The following is a 20,736-nucleotide window of genomic DNA, read 5'->3' as shown; positions in this document are numbered from 1 at the left end:
TCTGACCAATTTTCATGAAGATCCATTGAAAATTATGGCCTCTAGAGAGGTCACAAGGTTTTTCTATTTTTAGACCTACTGACCTAGTTTTTGATGGCACGTGACCCAGTTTCGAACTTGACCTAGATATCATTAAGGTGAACATTCTGACCAACTTTCATAAAGATCCCACGAAAAATGTGACCTATAGAGAGGTCACAAGCAAAAGTTTACGGACGCACGCACGCACGGACGGACGGACGGACGACGGACGCCGGACACTGCGCGATCACAAAAGCTCACCTTGTCACTTTGTGACAGGTGAGCTAAAAATGTTACAATATAAGTTATTTATAGTAACAACTAAGGGAAGTTAATCTTCAAAAAAAAAAAAAATCAAAAAAAATTGAAAGTACACACAGAAATCTTAACCAGGTAGAGATTGGTCAAAATACACCTCAAAATTGGATGTAGCATGCATGTTGTACTACAGAAAAGTGGTCTTGATTTTTCCCTACAACTAGTAATGAAAAAGTTACAATAAAAGCTATTTAAAGTAACAACAAAGGGAAGTAATTCTAAAGAAGGGAACTGCGCATGACACTTCGTCTCATGATGGTGTATAATTGTGCCAAGTTACATCAAAATCCCTCCATGCATGAAGAAGAAATGCTTCGGACAAAGTCATTCTTGTATCTGACCTTTGGCCTCTAAGTGTGACCTTGACCTTACACCTAGGGACCTGGATCTTGCGCATGACACTCTGTCTCGTGGTGGTGAACATTTGTGCCAAGTTATATCAAAATCCCTCTATGCATGAAGAAGAAATGCTCCGGACAAGGTTTTCATTCTTGTATCCGTTGACCTCTAAGTGTGACCTTGACCTTAGATCTAGGGACCTGGTTCTTACGCATGACACTCCGCCTCGTGATGGTGAACATTTGTGCCAAGATATATCAAAATCCCTCCATGCATGAAAAAGATATGCTTCGGACAAATTTTTTTAAGAAAATATGATAAAGGGGAATAACTCAAAAAATAGGCAAGGTAGAGTTATTGTTCTTGCACACTGCACTTCCTCCCAATGTGTTCTATCAGTGTATGAAGTTTGAAGAAAATCCCTCCAGTACTTTTGGAGTTATGCTCCGGACAATTTTTTTTAAGAAAATAAGATAAAGGGGAATAACTCAAAAATAGGCAAGGTAGAGTTATTGTTCTTGCACACTGCACTTCCTCCTAATGTGTTCTATCAGTGTATGAAGTTTGAAGAAAATCCCTCCAGTACTTTTGGAGTTATGCTCCGGACAAAGATCGTTGCGGACGGACGGACGCACGCACGCACACACGGACGGAGAGCATTTCTAATATCCCCTTCGCCTTTGGCGGGGGGATAAAAAAGCACATGTACATATAAGTATTATAACATACTGGGCCTGACTTTCTTCCAGATGCAACTGTGAATTCGGGACAAAACAGCAGATCCTGAAAACATAATTGAAACATTTAATTTATATATGACATAATAGATTCCTAAAAGTAAGAAGACAAAAACTTATCTACAAAAATCTATTGAACTAGAGCTATCACCTAATGTGATAAATACCGCAGAACAATGCTTTGTCATAGGAATAAGAATACAGACATTTTAATTACGGATGCTTTGTAGCTCCTTACCAACAAGATGCATGATGGTCTGAATCGGCTCACCTATCCACATGGACCAGTGTGATGAGTATGATGTCCCATCTATTTCATTAATTGACAATAGTGACTAGTTCTGAGCACAAAGTGCCACTAGATATTCAAGGGATAAAAATATTTGACCAATTTTCATGAACGACCATGAAACCAAGGCCTCTAGAGAGGGTCCACAACCTTTTTCATTTAATTTGACTAATGGCCTAGTTTTGAGGCACGTGACCCATTTTAACTTGACCTAGATATCATCAAGGTGAACATTCTCACCAATTTTCATGAAGATCTCGTGAAAAATATAGCCTCTAGAGAGGTCACAAGGTTTTTCTATTTTTCGACCTACTGACCTAGTTTTTTACCACACTGACCCAGTTACAAACCTGCCTAGATATCATCAAGCTGAACATTCTGACCAATTTCATGAACATCCGTTGAGAAAATATGGCCTCTAGAGAGGTCACAAGGTTTTTTCTATTTTTAGACCTACTGACCTAGTTTTACCGCACGTGACCCAGTTTCGAACTTGACTTAGATATCATCAAGATGAACATTCTGACTAATACATCATGAAGATCTCATGAAAAATATGCCTCTAGAGAGGTCACAAGGTTTTTCTTTTTTAGACTACTGACCTAGTTTTTGATCCCACGTGACCCAGTTTCGAACTTGACCTAGATATCTTCAAAGTAAACACTCTGACCAACTTTCATGAAGATCCATGAAAAATATAGCCTTAGAGAGGTCACAAGGTTTTTCCTATTTTTAGACCTACTGACCTAGTTTTTGAACCGCCACGTGACCCAGTTTCGAACTTGACCTAGATATCATCAAGGTGAACATTCTGACCAATTTTCATGAAGATCATTGTAGAAATATGGCCTCTAGAGAGGTCACAAGGTTTTTCTATTTTTAGATCTACTGACCTAGTTTTTAATCCCACGTGACCCAGTTTCGAACTTGACTAGATATATCAAGGTGAACATTCTGACCAATATCATGAAGATCCATGAGAAAATGGCCTCTAGGGAGGTCACAAGGTTTTTCTATTTTTAGACCTACTGACCTAGTTTCTGGACCTACGTGACCAGTTTCGAACTTGACTAGATATCATCAAGGTAAAGATCTGACCAAATAGTGGATGAAGATTCATGAAAAAAATATGGCCTCTAGAGAGGTCACAAGGTTTTTCTATTTTTAGACCTACTGACCTAGTTTTTGACCCTACGTGACCCAGTTTCGAACTTGACCTAGAAATCATCAAGGTAAACATTCTGACCAATATTCATGAAGATCTCATGAAAAATATGGCCTCTAGAGAGGTCACAAGGTTTTTCTATTTTTAGACCTACTGACCTAGTTTTTGATGGCACGGACCCAGTTTCGAACTTGACCTAGATATCATCAAGGTGAACATTCTGACCAATTTTCATGAAGATCTTATGAAATATATGGCCTCTAGAGAGGTCACAAGGTTTTTCTATTTTTAGACCTACTGACCTAGTTTTTGATGGCACGTGACCCAGTTTCGAACTTGACCTAGATATCATCAAGATGAACATTCTGACCAACTTTCATAAAGATCCCATGAAAAATGTGACCTCTAGAGTGGTCACAAGCAAAAGTTTACGGACGCACGGACGCACGACGGACACCGCGCGATCACAAAAGCTCACCTTGTCACTTTGTGACAGGTGAGCTAAAAACTGTGCAAGCAGTTTGTGGCACAAGCTTATATGGGATGTGTGTATGGATCTCACCACCTACGTCCATAAAAAAAAAAAAGTCACACAAAAGTCCACAAACTTGAGAGGGGATAAAAAATATGTCACACACATTCTGACTGCATGACCTTCTGACTACATGACCAACCAACCAACAGAAGGTAAGGTGACTCCCACACACCCCTATAAACTTCATTTAAAAAGTTGAATAAAAGAACAAGTGGGCCATGATGGCTCATGTGACCCAGTTTTGAACCTGACCTAGATATCATCAAGATGAACATTCAGACCAACTTTCATACAGATCCCATGAAAAATATGGCCTCTAGAGAGGTCACAAGGTTTTTCTATTTTTAGACCTACTGACCTAGTTTTTAACCACAGCTGACCCAGTTTCGAACTTGGCCTAGATATCATCAAGATGAACATTCAGACCAACCTTCAAACAGTTCCCATGAAAAATATGGCCTCTAGAGAGGTCACAAGGTTTTTTTATTATTTTACCTACTGACCTTGTTACTGATGGCACGTGACCCAGTTTCGAACTTGACCTAGATATCATCAAGGTGAACATTCTGACCAACTTTCATGAAGATCCATTCAAAAGTATGACCTCTAGAGAGGTCACAAGGTTTTTCTTTTTTTAGACCTAATGACCTAGTTTTTGATCGCAGCTGACCCAGTTTCGAACTTGACCTAGATATCATCAAGATGAACATTCAGACCAACTTTCATACAGATCCCATGAAAAATATAGCAACTAGAGAGGTCACAAGGTTTTTCTATTATTTGACCTACTGACCTAGTTTTTGACGGCACAGGACCCAGTTTCGAACTTGATCTAGATATCATCAAGGTGAACATTCTGACCAATTTTCATGAAGATCTTGTGAAATATATGGCCTCTAGAGAGGTCACAAGGTTTTTCTATTTTTAGACCTACTGACCTAGTTTTTGACCGCACATGACCCAGTTTCGAACTTGACCTAGATATTATCAAGATGAACATTCTGACCAACTTTCATAAAGATCCCATGAAAAATGTGACCTCTAGAGAGGTCACAAGCAAAAAGTTTACGCACGGACGACGGATGCTGCGCGATCACAAAAGCTCACACTGTCACTTCGTGACATGTGAGCTAAAAATATCTAAGTCCAAAGGACAGGAACAACAAAGGGAAGAAATTTACCAAAAAGAAAAAAAAAATTCTTACAAGGTAAAGATATGTCACAATACACCTAAAGATTGGAGATACCATCCATGTTGTAGCACAGAAAAGTGGTCTCGGTTTTTCCCTACGGCCAATAATAAAAAAGTTACTAAAAATAAGCTATTTATAGTAACGTAAAAGGGAAGTAATTAAAACAAGAGGGCCATGATGACCCTATATCGCTCACCTGTTATCACTGCATTTGAGGACAAGAAGGTCCTCAGAAAAAATATCTTCTAAGTCCAAAGGACGACGGACGCTGCGCGATCACAAAAGCTCACATTGTCACTTCGTGACATGTGAGCTAAAAATATCTAAGTCCAAAGGACAGTAACAACAAAGGGAAGAAATTTAGCCAAAAAGAAAAAAAAATTCTTACAAGGTACAGATATGTCAAAATACACCTAAAAATTGGAGGTACCATCCATGTTGCACCACAGAAAAGTGGTCTCGGTTTTTCCCTACGGCCAATAATAAAAAAGTTACTAAATATAAGCTATTTATAGTAACGTAAAAGGGAAGTAATTAAAAAAAAAATTATTGTAAGTGAACAAAAGAAGGATCTGCCAAATAAATCTGTTGACATAAATGAAATTTCAGATCAGTATCTTCATTAGTTACAGAGATATACCCATTTCAATTTGAAATAAAGGGAGGTAATTTGACATAAAATCAGTCCATAGTTATCTACCCTGATTGGCTCAGTCCAACTAATGACAATAATGAAATTTCAAATAAGTCCTATAAGTACTTACTGATATAAATCCATTTTGATTACAATCAGGGGAGGTAATCAGTTATAAAATAACTCTGAACCTATGCTTGGATCTGATTTGTTATGGAATCCAAGAATTATTGTTGTTGAAGTTATTTTGGAAATTTGTATCAAATAAAACCATAAATGACGTCTCTATATGGCTGCAAAAGCCAAAATAGCCAATTTTAGACGTTTAAGGGGTAATAACTCTGGAACCCATGAAGAAATCTGGCCAGTTCAAGACAGGAACCAAGATCTTGTGGTGATACAAGTTGTGTGCAAGTTTGGTTAAAATCGAATCATAAATGAAGCTGCTATTGTGCAGACAAGGTCAAAATAGCTAATTTTGGCCCTTTCAGGGGCCATAACTTTGGAACCCATTATGGGATCTGGCTGGTTCAACTAAGGAATCAAGATCTTATGGTGACACAAGTTTTCTGCAAGTTTGATTAAATTCAAATCAAAAATGAAGCTGCTATTGTGCAGACAAGGTCAAAATAGCTAATTCTGGCCCTTTCAGGGGCCATAACTCTGGAACCCATAAAGGAATCTCGCCAGTTCAAGAAAGGAACCAAGATCTTCTGGTGATACAAGTTGTATGCCAGTTTGGTTAAAATCAAATCATAAATGAAGCTGCTATTGTGCAGACAAGGTAAAAGTAGCTAATTCTGGCCCTTTCAGGGGCCATAACTCTGGAACCCATAAAGGAATCTCGCCAGTTCAAGAAAGGAACCAAGATCTTATGGTGATACAAGTTGTATGCCAGTTTGGTTAAAATCAAATCATAAATGAAGCTGCTATTGTGCAGACAAGGTCAAAGTAGCTAATTCTGGCCCTTTCAGGGGCCATAACTCTGGAACCCATAATGGAATCTGGCCAGTTCAAGAAAAGAACCAAGATCTTATGGTGATACAAGTTGTGTGCCAGTTTGGTAAAAATCAAATCATAAATAAAGCTGCTACTGTGCAGACAAGGTCAAAATAGCTAATTTTGGCCCTTTCAGGGGCCATAACTCTGGAACCCATAATGGGATCTGGCCAGTTCAAGAAAGGAACCGAGATCTTATGGTGATACAAGTTGTGTGCCAGTTTGGTAAAAATCAAATCATAAATAAAGCTGCTACTGTGCAGACAAGGTCAAAATAGCTATTTTTGGCCCTTTCAGGGGCCATAACTCTGGAAGCCATAATGGGATCTGGCCAGTTCAAGAAAGGAACCGAGACCTTATGGTGATACAAGTTGTGTGCAAGTTTGGTTAAAATAAAATCATAAACGAAACCACTATCGTGCAGACACGAAATTGTTGACGGACGCACAGACGGACTGACGACGGACGAAGGGTGATCACAAAAGCTCACCTTGTCACTATGTGACAGGTGAGCTAAAAAATATATTGTAAGTGAACAAAAGAAGGATCTGCCAAATAAATCTGTTGACATAAATGAAATTTCAGATCAGTATCTTCATTAGTTATGGAGATATACTCATTTTAATTTGAAATAAAGGGAGGTAATTTGACATAAAATCAGTCCATAGTTATCTACCCTGATTGGCTCAGTCCAACTAATGACAATAATGAAATTTCAAATAAGTCCTATAAGTACTTACTGATATAAATCCATTTTGATTACAATCAGGGGAGATAATCAGATATAAAATAACTCTGAACCTATGCTTGGATCTGATTTGTTATGGAATCCAAGAATTATTGTTGTTGAAGTTATTTTGGAAATTTGTATCAAATAAAACCATAAATGACGTCTCTATATGGCTGCAAAAGCCAAAATAGCCAATTTTAGACCTTTAAGGGGCCATAACTCTGGAACCCATGAAGAAATCTGGCCAGTTCAAGAGAGGAACCAAGATCTTGTGGTGATACAAGTTGTGTGCAAGTTTGGTTAAAATCGAATCATAAATGAAGCTGCTATTGTGCAGACAAGGTCAAAATAGCTAATTTTGGCCCTTTCAGTGGCCATAACTTTGTAACCCATTATGGGATCTGGCTGGTTCAACTAAGGAATCAAGATCTTATGGTGACACAAGTTTTCTGTAAGTTTGATTAAATTCAAATCAAAAATGAAGCTGCTATTGTGCAGACAAGGTCAAAATAGCTAATTCTGGCCCTTTCAGGGGCCATAACTCTGGAACCCATAAAGGAATCTCGCCAGTTCAAGAAAGGAACCAAGATCTTATGGTGATACAAGTTGTATGCCAGTTTGGTAAAAATCAAATCATAAATGAAGCTGCTATTGTGCAGACAAGGTCAAAGTAGCTAATTCTGGCCCTTTCAGGGGCCATAACTCTGGAACCCATAATGGAATCTGGCCAGTTCAAGAAAGGAACCAAGATCTTATGGTGATACAAGTTGTGTGCCAGTTTGGTAAAAATCAAATCATAAATAAAGCTGCTACTGTGCAGGCAAGGTCAAAATAGCTAATTCTGGCCCTTTCAGGGGCCATAACTCTGGAACCCATAATGGGATCTGGCCAGTTCAAGAAAGGAACCGAGATCTTATGGTGATACAAGTTGTGTGCCAGTTTGGTAAAAATCAAATCATAAATAAAGCTGCTACTGTGCAGACAAGGTCAAAATAGCTATTTTTGGCCCTTTCAGGGGCCATAACTCTGGAACCCATAATGGGATCTGGCCAGTTCAAGAAAGGAACCGAGACCTTATGGTGAAACAAGTTGTGTGCAAGTTTGGTTAAAATAAAATCATAAACGAAACCACTATCGTGCAGACACGAAATTGTTGACGGACGCACAGACGGACTGACGACGGACGAAGGGTGATCACAAAAGCTCACCTTGTCACTATGTGACAGGTGAGCTAAAAAATATATTGTAAGTGAACAAAAGAAGGATCTGCCAAATAAATCTGTTGACATAAATGAAATTTCAGATCAGTATCTTCATTAGTTATGGAGATATACCCATTTTAATTTGAAATAAAGGGAGGTAATTTGACATAAAATCAGTCCATAGTTATCTACCCTGATTGGCTCAGTCCAACTAATGACAATAATGAAATTTCAAATAAGTCCTATAAGTACTTACTGATATAAATCCATTTTGATTACAATCAGGGGAGGTAATCAGATATAAAATAACTCTGAACCTATGCTTGGATCTGATTTGTTATGGAATCCAAGAATTATTGTTGTTGAAGTTATTTTGGAAATTTGTATCAAATAAAACCATAAATGACGTCTCTATATGGCTGCAAAAGACAAAATAGCCAATTTTGGACCTTTAAGGGGCCATAACTCTGGAACCCATGAAGAAATCTGGCCAGTTCAAGAGAGGAACCAAGATCTTGTGGTGATACAAGTTGTGTGCAAGTTTGGTTAAAATCGAATCATAAATGAAGCTGCTATTGTGCAGACAAGGTCAAAATAGCTAATTTTGGCCCTTTCAGGGGCCATAACTTTGGAACCCATTATGGGATCTGGCTGGTTCAACTAAGGAATCAAGATCTTATGGTGACACAAGTTTTCTGCAAGTTTGATTAAATTCAAATCAAAAATGAAGCTGCTATTGTGCAGACAAGGTCAAAATAGCTAATTCTGGCCCTTTCAGGGGCCATAACTCTGGAACCCATAAAGGAATCTCGCCAGTTCAAGAAAGGAACCAAGATCTTATGGTGATACAAGTTGTATGCCAGTTTGGTTAAAATCAAATCATAAATGAAGCTGCTATTGTGCAGACAAGGTCAAAGTAGCTAATTCTGGCCCTTTCAGGGGCCATAACTCTGGAACCCATAATGGAATCTGGCCAGTTTAAGAAAGGAACCAAGATCTTATGGTGATACAAGTTGTGTGCCAGTTTGGTAAAAATCAAATCATAAATAAAGCTGCTACTGTGCAAACAAGGTCAAAATAGCTAATTTTGGCCCTTTCAGGGGCCATAACTCTGGAACCCATAATGGGATCTGGCCAGTTCAAGAAAGGAACCGAGATCTTATGGTGATACAAGTTGTGTGCCAGTTTGGTAAAAATCAAATCATAAATAAAGCTGCTACTGTGCAGACAAGGTCAAAATAGCTATTTTTGGCCCTTTCAGGGGCCATAACTCTGGAAGCCATAATGGGATCTGGCCAGTTCAAGAAAGGAACCGAGACCTTATGGTGATACAAGTTGTGTGCAAGTTTGGTTAAAATAAAATCATAAACGAAACCACTATCGTGCAGACACGAAATTGTTGACGGACGCACAGACGGACTGACGACGGACGAAGGGTGATCACAAAAGCTCACCTTGTCACTATGTGACAGGTGAGCTAAAAAATATATTGTAAGTGAACAAAAGAAGGATCTGCCAAATAAATCTGTTGACATAAATGAAATTTCAGATCAGTATCTTCATTAGTTATGGAGATATACCCATTTTAATTTGAAATAAAGGGAGGTAATCTGACATAAAATCAGTCCCTAGTTATCTACCCTGATTGTCTCAGTCTAACTAATTACAATAATGAAATTTCAAACAAGTCCTATAAGTACTTACTGATGTAAATCCATTTTGATTACAATCAGGGGAGGTAATCAGATATAAAATAACTTTGGAACCTACGATTGGATCTGATTTGTCATGGAATCCAAGATTTATCGTTGTTGAAGATATTTTGGAAGTTTGTATCAAATAAAACCATAAATGAAGTCTCTATATGGCTGCAAAAGCCAAAATAGCCAATTTTGGACCTTTAAGGGGCCATAACTCTGGAACCCATGATGGAATCTGGCCAGTTGAAGAAAGGAAGCAAGATCTTGTGGTGATACAAGTTGTGTGCGAGTTTGATTAAATTCAAATCATAAATGAAGCTGCTATTGTGCAGACAAGGTCAAAATAGCTAATTCTGGCCCTTTCAGGGGCCGTAACTCTGGAACCCATAACGGAATCTGGCCAGTTCAAGAAAGGAACCAAGATCTTATGGTGATACAAGTTGTGTGCAAGTTTGGTTAAAATAAAATCATTAATGAAGCTATTGTGCAGACAAGGTCAAAATAGCTAATTCTGGTCCTTTCAGGGGCCATAACTCTGGAACCTGTAACGGAATCTGGCCAGTTCAAGAAAGGAACCAAGATCTTATGGTGATACAAGTTGTGTGCCAGTTTGGTAAAAGTCAAATCATAAATAAAGCTGCTATTGTGCAGACAAGGTCAAAATAGCTAATTTTGGCCCTTTCAGGGGCCATAACTCTGGAACCCATAAAGGGATCTGGCCAGTTCAAGAAAGGAACCGTGATCTTATGGTGATACAAGTTGTGTGCAAGTTTGGTTAAAATAAAATCATAAATGAAACCACTATCGTGCAGACAAGAAATTGTTGATGCACGGATGCACTGACGCACAAAGGGTGATCACAAAAGCTCACCTTGACACTATGTGACAGGTGACCTAAAAATGCTTTCTGTATGAACTGACAGTACTCATTTATTTAATTACTTAAGGCTTAAGTTTTTGCCAATTATATTTTGTATACTTACACAAAGTGCATTCAGCAATGTCTGAGCCAGAGGTGGACTGTCATTCTGAATGATAAAAATGAGTTTTAGCATAACTATGATAAAACATAATCATACAATACTGGACACAAACATCTGGGAAAAATATCACTCTTTGCTCCATTTATATAAAGGCATACTAGTCTGAAACTAGGGCCAGGCTTTTCCTGTATACATGTATCAGTTTTTGTTCATTTTCATAAAAATAATTTTTACGAAATCTTGCCATATTTGTGTATTTCTCTGGAATCCCCCTTGTTCAAAAACAGTAATAATAGGATTCCTCAGGACATTAAAAAGTGTGCCTGTGACACCAACATGCATATACTTGTCAAAAATAGGCTGACGGACCAACACCTCGATCACTATGCCACCTTTTTACTAGGGATGCATTTTATCAGAAATTTCATATCGTTCTTTATTATCTATGAAATGATAAAACAGTATCTCCGCACCTATAATATATTTTTATCTGAAAAATGATATTTCAAATTTTCAAATGAACTCTGAAGCAGAGTCGTACATGTTTCTACTGCATATCTGCTGTACACACACCATAGCATGGCATACTAAATAAGGTAAAAGTACATTAAAGTCTATCAAATATACATGAAGAGATTTACAACAAACACAACTGTTGGACAAGCTACCATAAGAGGTGTTTTTCCCCAAATTTTGGAACACCAATTTGTGACCAAATTATTAGGGACCAGCAATGACAAAAAAAAACTCAGTTTTTACAGGATAACAATTGAGAACCTTTAAGAAAATATTTCTGACACAGTCTTAGTACGAAAATGATTTTTTTCTAATTCTGCAGTTCTTTCTATCAACTAATTAAATTCAGTTGCTTCAAATCAGTTTTGAATGTTTTTCTACACGGTCATACCTCTGCATCTTCCACCTGGCCAGGCAATGTTGACCAAAAGAATCCCCTCCAATCAGGATCTTCAAATATATATGGCAACACCCTCGTCAACAATCTTACACAGTTCAACACTGGAAAACACATATATAAATTATTATAAACAAAACAATCAGCAAATTATTTCTCTATATATAGTTTCAACATTTTAAACAAAATTAATGGAACATGAATATATATTGCTAGAAATATTGCTATAAATCACAGTTAGTAAGATTACATAATCCATAGTCGAAGATTTCCGTCATGTCAGGTCTTGTAAATTTATCCCAGGCAAGTTTAAAAACATAAATTATATTGAAAAACTGATCAAAGTTTTGTCTTTCATTTCAGATCAACATCTTCCGTAACTCTTAAATGTCTCCAATCTGAAGCTAAAGAAAGAAAACTTAATGCAAGCTGTAAATTACCCTGTACTAAAGTTGGAAAACATTTAGTGATACCAAACAGAGCAGCTCTACTGGTAGATAGTCAGTGGTAGCGCTGGGATAAATTTTCTTTTAGCCAAGCTTTTAGCCAAATGAAAAATCTTTTAGCCAAATTTTATTACCTTTAGCCAAAAATTTTGCAAGTTGAAGGATTATGTCTACATATATGTAAGCTTTTAAGGAATCACCTATTTGCTGTTCTCTCTGAGATGGACATCCACTTTCTGAAGCTGCCACTAATTTCTCCACTGCTTTGTAACATAACGTTGCTAAATTTGATGGCGACTCTTCACGTAAGGCTCGTATTTCTGCAGCCGGTATTAATGTAAACACATCCTGCACACATGTGACGCTCTCTGACCAAAACTGCTCCCAAAATGCTTCATCACTAGCTTCAATAGGCTGAAATACATATGAAATACAATTTTTTTTCATTTATGTCTTTACAGGCTTGGTAGAACTGCTGGACAGATTGCCAGACATATGGTCTGAAAAACTTAAAATTATTGTATGACCAAAAGAAATTTGTCTGACCAACATATCCATGGTTAACAAGTGAATGAAGTATTGCCATGCAATACAAAGTCCCCTACTGGAAGGCACCTAATTTTCTCTACTGCAGTATAACATAATGAACTGATATCTGTCAATGATGTATAAACAATATTGTACTATATATACAATATGTTATAACAAAACACTTGGATTAAAATTTATATATATAAAAACCTACAGTTGTTTTCATATTGAATTTTTTTGGCTGATTATAAAAATGTTATCATGTAAGTTATTTATAGTAACAACAAAGGGAAATTAATCTTTAAAAAAAAAAAAAAAAAAAAAAAAAAAAACAAGAGGGCCATGATGGCCCTATATCGCTCACCTGTTATCATTGCACTTGAGGACAAGAAGGTCCTCAGAAAAAATATCTAAGTCCGAAGGACAGGAACAACAAAGGAAAGAAATTTAACCAAAAAGAAAAAAAAATTTTTTACAAGGTATAGATATGTCAAAATACACCTAAAAATTGGAGGTACCATCCATGTTGTACCACAGAAAAGTGGTCTCGGTTTTTCCCTACGGCCAATAATAAAAAAGTTACTAAAAATAAGCTATTTATAGTAACGTAAAAGGGAAGTAATTAAAAAGAAAATTATTGTAAGTGAACAAAAGAAGGATCTGCCAAATAAATCTGTTGACATAAATGAAATTTCAGATCAGTATCTTCATTAGTTACGGAGATATACCCATTTTAATTTGAAATAAAGGGAGGTAATTTGACATAAAGTCAGTCCATAGTTATCTACCCTGATTGACTCAGTCCAACTAATGATAATAATGAAATTTCAAATAAGTCCTATAAGTACTTACTGATATAAATCCATTTTGACTACAATCAGGGAAGGTAATCAGATATAAAATAACACTGGAACCTACGATTGGATCTGATTTGTCATGGAATCCAAGATTTATTGTTGCTCAAGATATTTTGGAAGTTTGTATCAAATAAAACCATAAATGAAGTCTCTATATGGCTGCAAAAGCCAAAACAGCCAATTTTGGACCTTCAAGGGGCCATAACTCTGGAACCCATGATGGAATCTGGCCAGTTCAAGAAAGGAACCAAGATCTTGTGGTGATACAAGTTGTGTGTAAGTTTGGTTAAAATCAAATCATAAATGAAGTTGCTATTGTGCAGACAAGGTCAAAATAGCCAATTTTGGCACTTTCAGGGGCCATAACTCTGCAACCCATTATTGGATCTGGCCGGTTCAACAAAGGAAGTGAGATCTTATAGCAACACAAGTTTTGTGCAAGTTTGATTAAATTCAAATCATAAATGAAGCTGCTATTGTGCAGACAAGGTCAAAATAGCTAATTCTGGCCCCTTCAGGGGCCATAACTCTGGAACCCAAAATGGAATCTAGCCAGTTCAAGAAAGGAACCAAGATCTTATAGTGATACAAGTTGTGTGCAAGTTTGGTTAAAATCAAATCATAAATGAAGCTGCTATTGTGCAGACAAGGCCAAAATAGCTAACTCTGGCCCCTTCAGGGGCCATAATTCTGGAACCCATAATGGGATCTGGCCAGTTCAGGAAAGGAACCAAGGTCTTATGGTGATACAAGTTGTGTGCCAGTTTGGTAAAAATCAAATCATAAATAAAGCTGCTATAGTGCAGACAAGGTCAAAATAGCTGATTTTGGCCCTTTCAGGGGCCATAACTCTGGAACCCATAATGGGATCTGGCCAGTTCAAGAAAGGAACTGAGATCTTATGGTGATATAAGTTGTGTGCAAGTTTGGTTAAAATAAAATCATAAATGAAACCACTATCGTGCAGACAAGAAATTGTTGACGGACGGACGGACGGACGGACAAACGACGGACGACGGACAAAGGGTGATCACAAAAGCTCACCTTGTCACTATGTGACAGGTGAGCTAAAAATTGGTTAAATGTATTACCTCCCTTTAACACATTTCAAAATGTACTAAAAGAGTTGTCTGCTATTTTTATCAAACAACAAATTTAATAGTTTGTCAAGGGTCTTATATTTAACTTATATGTTTTTAATGAAACAGAAATTAAAATGATTAGTAAGCAGATCCCGATTGAATTTTTAATAAACGTCGGGAGTAACGGGTAGTCTGCATTGTGATGGCAAAAAATATTTTGAAACGATTTTTATCCCAAACCATGAATTACTGGATAAAACATCTCCTTATAAAGTACCGAAGGCGTTCGTTGACCCGAGGTTCCGTGTTTTGACCCGCGAAAATCAAGAAAAACTCGAGTTTGATCCGCACAAAAAAGTGTCCCTTGCTTCGGCTCGATCCGTGATATGTGTCTCGAGTTCAATTCTGCTTTGTCAGTCAAAATCTCGGTGAATTTCAATTTCAGTGTTGTTCACCGCCACAAACAGAAGTATGACAGTAGGCAGAGCGTCGTATGTTTATTAGCTACTGACAGATGTCAATCACGCCACGCGCCGACTGACACGTAATTAGGTTTGTAATTCGAAAGTTAACTATCGCTGTTTTACGAAGTTTTCGGGCTCTCTGATCTCCGATTTCGGTCAACTTTAATTATTGCTCTTTCATTCTTTAATTATCGTTTACTGCAATCACATTAAATGCAAACAATTAGCAGCTTATCCTGCAGCGCCAATCTGAAATCGAGTGATCATCTTTTGTTGTCATGGACACGTTTCGCCGCGTGTGCCTCCCGGTGACATCCTGTGTATTGCATAGTGTTTACAGACTTTACATTTATAACCGAGATGTATAACCTCGGCGCACTTTATTGCCGATTATGTTTTCCTTTCATCCAATTTTAGGGCGACTTGGAACTTCGCTTCTCTGGGCGGGAAGGGCGAAGTGAAATATTTTAAAGCGAAGTTATCGCTCAACTTCGCCTAAAACGCAGTCCCTGTGTTTTCTAAATAAAAATTAACAAAATATACTGGTTGCCGACCCAGATTCGGACAATTTCACAACCTTTTCATCTGTCATATTTTAATTTTTAATTCAAGATTCATGAAATGATACCTGAATCAAGTTCAGTTCTTCGGTGTCGCTAAACACAAATTTGTTTGTATATAAAAATAAACTGAACACTGAGGCCTGAAAGAGGGTACGTAAATTTAACGTTTTCAGCGTGTTGAAGGACCTAGAAATCGGACAGTAGGAAAATACTAATTATCATCACTTCTGTTTGGCAGAATCACGTTTAGGTCAGTTTTAATGATAAAAAGACATTAAGTATTGTTAACCTTGTTTACATTCAACTGTTACAGTAAATGTTTGATGCTGCTGAGAGCTTGAAAACTCCAGCTGGCCTACATACGACACAAAATTTTAGGTAAAACAATTTGGTTTAAATGCATTTAACTCGTGGTATTAATGGGAAAACATTGATACTTGTTTTATAACGCACTTTTCTCGTAGGCATTTAGCAGATTGTAGATGAGTTCCCCTTGAATAATGTTGGGGCATCAAAACATGTATGCACATGCGCACTGAAAGCACATGCAGCTTCCCCCTGTGAGAGCTGTCACAACATTTTGTGAACAAATGTAAATATTCCATTTTTGAAAGTTTAACTTACTGATTTGCAATTGTTGCAGATGGTGTTGCACATAAAGCAAACGTCTATGTACTTGTCAAGAAATGATCAAAAATTACGCCAAAGTAAGCGTTTATGCGACTGTTCGATTTTCTGGGTCGTCCGAAATTCTGGGTCGCCAACCAGTAGTGAATTATGATTCAATTGATTGGCGATTTTCGGAGGGGAATTTTATGCATCGAGAAGGGGAAAAAACATACTATTTTGAGGATGGAATGGTACCAAATAATTTTCAGCAAATATTTTGGTGAAAAAAAACGCTGCTTGCAATTATGCGTGCACATAATTTTTGGGCCATATATATCCTGTTTTCTCATATTCTCGGGGGCTTAAGGGGTTGTTTTTATTCCCAGTAACAGATTAACCATTTCATAAACAGATTTTGGGTGTTATTTTGTAGAAAATTCATTTGTCTTTCAGATGGAGTCATAAAATGTTACAGAAATTATCCCATTTAATTATTTTGTTACTGTGTTTGATACCACCCTCACCCGCAGAAATGGACCAAGAGTTTCTCGTATTCCCGTGGATTTAGATTTGACTTTTCACCACAAATAAGTTGTAGAATTTAAAACATTAAAATTACCATTGTGTAATAAAATTATTTATTCTGTAGTAAATACATCAAGAAATATGACAATTAATTGCATAATCAATAATTTATGACAAATTTGCTAACACCACCAGAAAAAAATAAGGATTTTTTAAAAAAATGAGTAAAATGCACAGGCACCAGTATCGGACCTGGGACAAAAATATGTTTGTTTTCATCCTAAATGAGTTCAAAATGAAAAATATGTAGTGAAATATGAGCCCCCTTCAAAATATACATATGTTTACTGAAGGCCGGAATCTCGAGAATCGAGCCTGCGAGCAAAGGGTTCACTTCCCGGGCCGTTGTGAAATAAATACTCTAGACAATTAAACAAACTACCTATCACCATTTCACATGTACATTTAGCTACAAAATGAGACCAACCCCAAGTCTCTAGCCCTTCCCATTCATGAAATATCTATCAGAAAACGAGTGCCTTTCTGCTGCAAGTTCCAGGTAGATAGAAATGTGGCACAACGAAACGGTACGAAATCACGGACTAAAAGATGTTTGTCAGCCTAGCAAGGGTCAAATTCATTTGACATTAATAACAAGTATTACTAAATATGCTGACTATTGCCACTCACCACCGTCAGTAGCATCAGCTACACGCGATATTTACTTTTTTATTTTTCCGTCGGTCTTTCAATTGTATTGTCCTCCATTGAAACCGATACGACAATATCAGAGTAATTTTGTGCGAAACGATGCGCTTCTGTCGGAGGTGTGTCGCTATTGGCCAATCAGAAGTTGCGTTTAAAAATACCTTTTGAATTCTGTTCAATGGCGTAGCACTCAATTGAAAGACCGTGGAAGAATTTGAAACGCCAAAATCGCGTGTTTGAGACGCTACTGAAGATTGTGAGTGGCCCTAGTTTATGTATTTATTTAGGGTTGGATACCGGTTCCCGGTATCGGTACCGTACCGAATAATCACTTCGTAAAGTACCGGTATATACCGTTTCGTAAAGAACCGGTTCCGATTCCGGTATTTTCATAAAAGTAAATACACAAAATAATTACCAAATCCGCGGCAAAAGAAAGCAGAAAAAAAGCAAATAGTATTTGAAACACAGTTATAACGCGATCGACATTGTTTACTGTGACACCGCTCCGAGTAACATGGAGAGCTGGCCTTGCGAATAATTTCGTATGCTAAATATTATTATAAAAAACTTCTTTTCCCGTCGTTTTAAACTACGTGAATCATACTTAATTGCAATATATACGACATTTTTTGCTCTTTGTCATATTCTATCAAAACAAATGAAAAAAAAATTATTTTAATAAAAAGTTACGAAACTAAGCTGTAACCTACGTAAACAAGTCATCGGTTTTCGCGAACTAATAGAAATACGTTATTGCTGGTTGTTTCAAGCGTTTTGAGGGTTATTTTTCAATGAAAATTGTGTTGGAAAAAATGTTGCAATTTAAATACATTACTAGTTAACCTGGTTGAAGATTTATCATGAGTGACAACGAGCCTGACTTGTTAAATGGGTTAATTTGAAAGCTAGTAAGTGTTGAATTTCACAGTTCTCGTCAGTGCAGAGCAAGCATTAACACAGTCAGTGAGTCCTAGATTTAAATTGCACAGTGAGCGACGTATCTACTCTTTTTTTTTATTTTGGAAAACTCTAGTTTGTAAAATATGTTTATTTTATTTACTCTTTCATAATTTTAGTACAACATCAAATGAACAGACTTAAAATGTTTATATATCAAACAAATTTTCCTGTATAACTACTTAAAACGGTGTATTTAATACTAACCAAATCATTGCTTATGTGATGTACTTCAAAGCTTGGTATCGGTATCGGTATCGTTAAAAATACCGTATCGTTTCATTGGTATCGGTATCGGACCGCTTCGTCCTTAACGATATCCAACCCTGTATTTATTTATACTATTTAGTATTTTTTATTGAATTTGGCCCTTGCTTGGCTGACAAACATCTTTTAGTCCGTGATTTCGTACCGTTTCGTTGTGCCACATTTCTGTCTACCTGGAACTTGCAGCAGAAAGGCACTCGTTTTCTGATAGATATTTCATGAATGGGAAGGGCTAGAGACTTGGGGTTGGTCTCATTTTGTAGCTAAATGTACACGTGAAGTGGTGATAGGTAGTTTGTTTAATTGTCTAGAGAAATTATTTCACAACGGCCCGGGAAGTGAACCCTTTGCTCGCAGGCTCGATTCTCGAGATTCTGGCCTTCAGTAAACATATGTATATTTTGAAGGGGGCTCATATTTCACTACATATTTTTCATTTTGAACTCATTTAGGATGAAAACAAACATATTTTTGTCCCAGGTCCAATACTGGTGCCTGTGGTAAAATGCTGCTAGTTTCGTCAATATGCATTCAAATTACTTGAAATTTTCAGTGTGTCAGTTTTGTACCATGCCTGTCTAGAAAATAACAAACACTAAATTATTTGACAACTTTAAGGCAAAAAACGAGAATATGAGAAACCCCGAGAATACGAGAAAGAGGGATACCTGGGATTCAGTCTGACAATGTACATTTTAAGCCTAAAATGTCCTTTTCTGGAAGCCAAATGCTGAAATCAGGACAAGTCCTGAAAATCCCAGGCCAGTTTGTTTGCATGGTTTAGTGGGTGGGGTTCTAGATAAATGAAATGAGCATCAATTCAAGGAACACTATTTGCATTTACACATATTTAAAAGAAATATTCGAAAATAATTGTTATTCCCCGTATATTTTACCTGTGTTTTTGTTGTTAGTTGAATTACAGCTTTTCTAAAATTTAATTTGGTATCAGAATTTCCCATTTTCTTCGGCAGTTTGTTGGTATAATGCGCAGTGACGTAAACTGCTGATGTTGATTGGTCAATTTATCGATTTTCTTATCAAGAACGGCAACTCTTTTTTCATTTTGGGGCAGGTAATAGTTTTCGAATTTCCTCAAAATTGCGTTGATACCAGTGCAAGACCAGTTCTGGGAACTGTCTGGGAAGAGTGTATTACATACAACTTAGAACTTCATCGTATAGCATTTCTAGCCTGTCACTTTAGTTGTCTTTACGATAAAAATGAGAAAATATCGGTTTCAGGACACTAAATTTTGCGGAGATTACACAATTAGTCCTGTCATTATCTGCAAATGACTGGCCTAAATCGTATATATATTTTTATAGCACGAGACTAGACGTAAATTAAGGTGGTGAGAAAAGTGTCTCATAACCTGTTTTTTTGTGCGTGTGTGTTTTTTTTTCAAATTTGTGGTGAATCCAGATGAATGGATGACCGTTTCCGTTTTGACTGACTTACGATACTCGGGTAAAATGTTTGACCCGGCCATCTTTAAAACGCTAGGAAAATCGATAAACACAATAAATATTTATTTTTGGGACTCCTTAGATCTACAAAAAAATCATAAATAAACAGTTGAATATTAATGCTTATAAAATATATAGGTCTACCTCTTTTATTCAGAAAAAGTACCGTGCCACTACATGCAACTGGACCCTGCCACTTAAAGTCCTTGCGCTTGATAGATCTGTTCAGTGTGATTTACCAAACACAAAGCACAAATAACAAATGTAATTAGTTCTAAAGATATCAAATTTCTAGCATGCCAGATAAAATTTTCCCATGGTTTTGCCGGGTCTTGTTTTACATACTGGGTTGTATGATGACATCTCATGCTGCAATTGATAAATTCATATACTATCGCCTGGGTAAGCTAGTAGTAGAGCACCCGCATTGAATGTGGAAGCCCACTGGTCCTCTCCCTGACCACGTCATACCAAAGACGTGAAAATTGATACTAGTG

At 37.0% G+C, this 20,736-nt stretch overlaps 1 protein-coding gene across 6 annotated transcripts in view; it reads right to left on the bottom strand.

Annotated features, from left to right (window-relative positions):
* Nucleotides 1-19,808, bottom strand: part of LOC123564844 (protein HID1-like) — a 59,638-nt gene extending 39,830 nt beyond the window's left edge. For all 6 annotated transcript variants that reach the window (XM_045358713.2, XM_045358716.2, XM_045358715.2 and 3 more), the window contains exons 1-5: nt 19,667-19,808; nt 12,405-12,618; nt 11,753-11,862; nt 10,846-10,890; nt 1,408-1,461 (exon numbers count right to left, since the gene is read on the bottom strand). In XM_045358713.2, coding sequence (XP_045214648.2) covers nt 1,408-1,461; nt 10,846-10,890; nt 11,753-11,862; nt 12,405-12,618; nt 19,667-19,732 — 489 coding nt within the window. In that variant the 5' untranslated portion in view covers nt 19,733-19,808. The remainder of the gene's footprint in view (nt 1-1,407; nt 1,462-10,845; nt 10,891-11,752; nt 11,863-12,404; nt 12,619-19,666) is intronic.
* Between the last annotated feature and the right edge of the window lie 928 nt (nt 19,809-20,736).

This window comes from Mercenaria mercenaria, chromosome 2 (genome assembly GCF_021730395.1).
Source record: "Mercenaria mercenaria strain notata chromosome 2, MADL_Memer_1, whole genome shotgun sequence".
Classification (NCBI taxonomy): Eukaryota; Metazoa; Mollusca; class Bivalvia; order Venerida; family Veneridae; genus Mercenaria; species Mercenaria mercenaria.
Note: the sequence above shows the minus strand (reverse complement) of the source record. Positions and strands in the feature narration are given on the sequence as shown.